Source organism: Eleginops maclovinus, chromosome 23 (genome assembly GCF_036324505.1).
Source record: "Eleginops maclovinus isolate JMC-PN-2008 ecotype Puerto Natales chromosome 23, JC_Emac_rtc_rv5, whole genome shotgun sequence".
Classification (NCBI taxonomy): domain Eukaryota; kingdom Metazoa; phylum Chordata; class Actinopteri; order Perciformes; family Eleginopidae; genus Eleginops; species Eleginops maclovinus.
Genome location: NC_086371.1, coordinates 23,324,270 through 23,330,728, shown reverse-complemented (window position 1 = coordinate 23,330,728; position 6,459 = coordinate 23,324,270). Strand labels below are relative to the sequence as shown.

The following is a 6,459-nucleotide window of genomic DNA, read 5'->3' as shown; positions in this document are numbered from 1 at the left end:
CGGAAAATTAAAACTTGCTGTGAGGTTACAAATAAAATATTAATTTGTTTAAAGGTTTACAGCATTGGAAGCTTTATGCCCATAACCCAAAGGACTGTCTGGGCCTGTAATAAAAGTCTGCCATATGTGTGTCTCTGTGGAGAGGTAAACACTGCAGAGCCCTGCAACATCATCCGGAGATTTGTCATGCGCATAATCTGCCTCAGCTCAACCGACATTCCTACACAGATTCATTTGTTATCAAGCGTTAATCAGTGCAAACATTTGATAGTCAAACGTGTCTGTATATGTCTTCCACCACTGCTATTGTTGTTGTCTGTACATTCATTAGGAGCAAATTTAAATCCCTATAAAGAGCCCTCGCTGCATCATGTGCATTATTATTTCTGTTGTGTATTTCATAGCCTTCAGTGGTCCAGATTGGTCATTGTCTTCTTATTTATAGACACATGCATTTTCCAGTATTTGGACTGCATGTGTTTTAAATGTATTATTTCTTTAATTTGGACACCACATCTATTGCATGTCTGTCCGTCTCTGCTGCTCTCCCCGAGGTTTCTTCCATTTTTCTCAGGAAGTTTTTCCTTGTCCAATGTGAGGGTCCAAGGACACAGGGTGTCATATTCATATTCTGTACTAACCTTAAAGTCCACTGAGACAAATGTAAAATGTGTGATATTGGGATATATACAGCTCCACATTTTTCTTCAATCTCAATTTCTACATGTATGGCAGCCATTCCAGTGTCTGTTAAATTCCAACACAGAGAACAGTAAAAAATCTAAAAGAATCATGTAACTCAAAGACATAACTATAAATAGTAAAACCGGAGAAACTGATAATGCTGAATTGGTCTCTTATTTTATTCCGGAGCTGTATTCTATTAGCTTGTGTTTTATTTTTTATAGTTTTAAGCAGGCGGTCATACAGCTAGGTTTTAATGCATTACCTAAAAGAAAGCTATGACTGTTGAGACATGAACAATAAAAGGAAATAGAATTTCAATAATCAGGTTAACTCTCACTTTCCCTTAGAACAAAATAAAAACACATAAGACGGTCCTTTTCACCATTTTTCAGTTTATTGTTTGGCATATTGGTGTTATTGTGAGAAAAAAGTGTGTGTATACTCGATTCCACTGAATTGTGTACAACAGCTGTTGCATCTGGCCCTGTTTTTGTTACTTTATAAATGGACTCTTAAAGTTTTGGTTACAATGATACAAAATTGGTTTTCCATCTAAATTATTACCTCATTTTTATTTATAGATATGATCTGTATCAATATCCCAAGTGAAAAACAGAAATAAAATAATTTCAAACAATGAGAACTTGAGTTTTACATCTGCTAAGGCTGTTCTGTGTCTCTTCCTCTCCCTCTGGCATAACAAGAAGCCTTCTTCAGGGCCCTTTCACAAGATTCAGACCTGAACCAGAATGTGGAACCCAGCAAACGGATAGCACGCCTTCAGAACAAGAAGATATAGATAGATTTATATATAGAGTTTTATATTCAGCTTGAAACTTTAAAAGAGTACAGTAAACACTTCTCACACATGATAGAAACTACTTGATGCCTCAGAATCAGGAAAGTGTAGGTCAAACTTTGTCCAAGCCTAGGATGTGAAAAAATAAACAAAGCCAAAAAGAACAATAACTGAAAAGAACAGGAAAATACAAATCAAAAAATATCCTGCCCACACTCTTTTTTTTACAAAGTTTGAAGTAGATCTGAATAGAGACACCTGACCACACGAACAGAATAGAAAAATCTAAAACAGTGGTATTGCATTTTGAAATGCACAAAATTCTCATGTACAATTTGGCGTCTCTCTGCGAGTACAAACGCCTAAAGGGCTCAGTGGCGGTTTTCTGGGTGGCTCTCCTTTGATTAGTCTTTCAGTACACATATTAAGTCTTGGAGTGGTTCTATTTTCCTCTTATACATCCGTGCTGTAAACAGGCACACGCAGATTGGAAAAGGACAGAGATCAGTGTCCAGTTTTATCTCTCCACCATTGCTGTCCTTTCTCCTCTGTTCGGTTCTCAGTCCCGCTGAGACATTAGGCTCCTCCATGTAAGGCTATCCATCTATCAGCACCCATCCCCCTCCCCATGTCCGACCGTCTCCTAAACCCTGGAGTGGGGTTCCTCCAAAGCCCGGCAGTGCTCCTAGGAATTCCAGAAAGGTGTTGGTTACTTATTTTGTGTGAAGTCCAGTGTGATTTTCAATGTTTGCTGCAGGGTGAGGAGGATCGAGGGCGAGGAGGGCGAAATGGGTTGAACACTTGATGCTTTTTACTGTAGCCTCAGTCATCGGGGAGTGATTGTGCAAAGTCACGCGGTCTCCGGTATGTCCACACGAAAGGAGCTAGCAAACCCTTTTCCGCGCTGCAAGAGAATAACACAAAGCCTGGTTAAAGGAAAGATTCAAAGGCTCTATTGTCATTATCACAGTGGCTACAGTGTAGTTATGGCAATGAACACAAATATAACGCATAAAACAGTTAAACTAATTTAAAGAGATAAAAGGAGTGCCGGAATAAACAGAGCAGAATAGAATCTTGCAAATTGTGTGCAGATGAAGATGAACTATATAGATGTCAACTAAATACTGTTGCCAGGTGACCAAGTAATGCAGGAGTCAGTGTACATGTGAATAAGATAGACCAGGTGTGTGTGTGTGTGTGTGTGTGTGTGTGTGTGTATATGTGTGTGTGTGTGGGGGGGGGGGGGGGGTATTACGGTTTGTCAGAAAACCGAATGAAAGAAAAGCAGCTCTTTAATGGCCTCATTCACACAGAATCAGGGGGTTCACACACACACACACACACGCACGCACGCACACACACACACACACACACACTCTCGAGTAGGAAGTCCCTCGGCTTGATTCTCTTATGTGAAATGGCTCATGGATAATGTGTGTGTGACTATGTATGTGAAGTGGGGGGGCAGTCATGGGAATAGTGACGAGGGGGTGGGGGGCTGGGGAATATTGCATGGCCAATTTATTTAGGACACCAACAAAAGAGGGATGCCCCAGTCTAACCTCCCCCTGCATGGAGTCTGAGTTTGATGACGGTAATCACCGGGCTCTGGCTATCAATCCCCCCCACCCCCTCTCTCTCTACTCTGCACCCCACCCTGACCCCACCCCAGGACAAAAGGCTCTCTGTGTATCACTGGCTCACTTGATCAGATTAGGGAGCTTCAGCCTCTTGGCATCATTTTCTAGCCTACCCCCCCTGTTGTTCCCTCTTTGCTATTATCCACCCACTACCCCCACCCCACCCAGGTTTCTGCCCCCGCACTCATTAACATAAGGGCCACAGTGATCTACTTTGAGAGAGGACTGAGTGGAGGTGTTGGTGGGAAACAGAGAGACTGGAAGCCCTTCACTCTGACTGCTGCATCAGAAGCCCATAATAAGCATGTCCATGGTAACTATTAGAAGCCGAGCAGCACACAACAACACAATGTGCATTCAGTCAAACGCTGGGAAGCATGAGAGGAGAAACTTGGCTCTGGCTTGTTGTCTGGTTGCAGGAGAAATGTGTTCGTAACGTTCACAGTGACATCAGCCTGCGCCCGTGCTGGTGCGGCTTACATTTCAACATGAGAATTTCTTTCTTTTCATATAAATAAGTCTTTCGTTGCCACTGTCATCACAGCAATGGCTTTATAGTTTTTTTGGTTTTTTTTAATGATTGACGCATGTTATTCTTATGTTGCATAGATAGATAGAGCAATGCTCATGTATTTTACATTTAACTTAATTGATGACCTTTTCCTTTTTTTGGTCTTACCATTGCTGCCGTAATAATAATAAATATATTAATAATAATAATTAAGATTTATATAACGCTTTTCCTAATGCTTAAAGACGCTTACACACCTGGAATCCTTGCCATAATCCTGATAATGTTATTATAACCATATCAGTCATTTGTTTTTTTGTAAAAAGTATTTGATTCATGTTTTTTTATGGTCAATAATTTTTCATGAATTTTTGTGAATCTTGTTTATTATATCTTATCCTATCTTATTATATTTACAAAAAACAAAAGAATATTTATAGAGCCACCGCTTGTCTTATTTTACCTTGACTTGTTTTTTTCTTTATTTGTTATTTTTGTATTTTCCTGTTTTTGTTGCTTTTTCTTTATTCTTGTCTAAACGTCTGAATTTCAGTATTGTCCTATCTGTAATGACAGAAATCATCCCTCTGGTGAAACAGCACAGAGAAGATATTATTATGTGAGCGGTTGGAAGCTTGCTTCTTGATATACATTTTTGATCCAGGATGAAACAAAAACTAAAAAGCATAGCAAATGAATAAAACATTAATTAAAGGGAAAAAGCTTCTCCCTGCTGTTGCTCACACCACGCTGTGGGTTTAAATGACGGCACGGGGAGGCAGCGGTGCTCTGACAGTGTGGTAATTCTTGCTTGCTGTGTCGGATGATGAAAGGGGGGGGCTCTTCAGGCGCTGCTTGACAAAATTATAATTAAGCATTATCACCAAATTGCAGTGATTGAGGATGTATCTCTTTGTGGCCTTTGAATGAGAGTTAAGAAACAGTCATTCCTTGGGAAAAGAATTACCCTTCATCTATTCGTTCTACTTAAATACCTGGAACATTTTTGTGATCATCCGCTCCTGATGGAAAACGGGGGTGGGGGCAGTGTTGCTATTATTACAGCAGCCATTCTTCCATGTTGAGACAGAGCTAACGTCGTAGCTTTCAGACAGAGGTGGAAGAAGTATATGATTTTTATTTCAGTAAAGTAAAAATGTTAAAATACCTTTTTACCTGCATACAAAGTGAGTGAAAGGTATTTGCATCACATTATACTTAAAGTACCAGGTACTTATACTCAATTGCTGGAGTATTATCATGTGTTCACTGCTGGGAAAGGTGGAGCTAATTTAGTTACTCTAACTACTACTGGATAAATTAACCTGCAGCTCCGGAAAACATTAAGAGACCGACCACTCCACATTTTTCTTAACATGTATGGCAGCCATTCCTGTTGAATTCCAACACAGACAAATGTTGTCAGTAGTTTATAGAACAAAAAACTAATAATTAAAAAAAATCATTTACCGAAGACAAATCTATAATTAATAAGACCAGAGAATCTGATAATGCTGCAGTGGTCTCTTAATTGTTTCCAGAGCTGTATGACTATATGTCATAGTTTATGTATTAGTTTATTCATATTTTGTATAAGCTTATAATCTGAATCTGTAAAGTAACTAACTCATTTAGTTAATTAAATGTAGTGGAGTAAAAACTAGAATTTTGGCTTCCAAAATGTTAGTGGAGGACAAGTAAAATGTAGCATTCATTGGAAATACTCCAGTAAAGTACAACTACCCCAACAACGGACTAAAGTAGAGTACCTTAGTAAATGTACTTTATTACATTACACCACTGCTTATAGATCATAACTGCTTTTGGCGTTTCATTTGGAAGGGCCCACAGGGTTATCAGCGCTCGAGGTGTGTGTGAGTGTGTAGGGGGGAATTGAAACGGTAGGTGAGGGAAGATAAAAAGATCGCAGTGAGAGATACTGGAGATGGGGGAGGAAGAGGGGAGAGCAAGTTAAATACTCTGACAGGAGAACAAGGGTCAGACCTGAAATGAATTTCACGCTACGGTCCAGCAGCCAATCCAGGGGGGAATTGAATTTAGAATCTTTTTCTTGTTCACCTAATTGGATCAGCAGATCAGAGAGTGGGCGGAACACAATACTCACTGAAATAAGCCGGGTTATAGGGCACAAACTCTGTCCTCTCTAGAGAGGCCCTGCTGCTGGCTCAGGTGGTGGTGACTGAGGAGATGGTGGTGGTGGTGGTGGTGGTGATGGAGGTGTTGGTGACTGAGAGGCGTCTCTTTGCCAAAGGTGGAGAATGATTTATCAGCCGTGAGCTCGGGGCTTTCAAATACCTCTGTGTCCGGGACCGAGTCCATGCCGGGCACGTGCAGGTTGCTGCGGTAGTCTGGGCCCTGGCGCCCATCGGAGGGCATGAAGCTCGGCATCCAGCAGCGATCAGAGTGGCCCAGGGCCTTACACTCCTCCGTGCAGTTAGAGAAAAGATCGGTGCCTGGGGAAGGGGCGGAGGGAAGAAAAAACATTAGAGAGGAGTTTAACACTTTTGCATTTCTTTATGCAAGACAAACAGGAAACATGATACCTGTACACACACAGACACACAGACATAGAAACATCTACTTGACACCGTCTGACGAATTTCCGCAAGACTTTCACAATATGCATTTATGTAACCTGCTCTTTGATTCCTCATGTCAAGGCGCAGTTTTAACATTGATAAGATCAAAGCCGCCCGCACAATGGAGAGAAAAACTGCTCATACACACACACACACACACACACACACACACACACACACACACACACACACACACACACACACACACACACACACACA

At 40.9% G+C, this 6,459-nt stretch overlaps 1 protein-coding gene across 3 annotated transcripts in view; it reads right to left on the bottom strand.

Moving 5' to 3' along the window:
- Window positions 1–1,092: 1,092 nt before the first annotated feature.
- Window positions 1,093–6,459, bottom strand: part of pcdh10b (protocadherin 10b) — a 17,129-nt gene continuing 11,762 nt past the window's right edge. For 2 of the 3 annotated variants that reach the window (XM_063875802.1, XM_063875804.1), the window contains exons 4-5: window positions 5,766–6,114; window positions 1,093–2,390 (exon numbers count right to left, since the gene is read on the bottom strand). In XM_063875802.1, the coding sequence (XP_063731872.1) occupies window positions 5,780–6,114 (335 nt within the window). In that variant the 3' untranslated portion in view covers window positions 1,093–2,390; window positions 5,766–5,779. The remainder of the gene's footprint in view (window positions 2,391–5,765; window positions 6,115–6,459) is intronic. The other variant, XM_063875803.1, reaches the window with a different exon arrangement.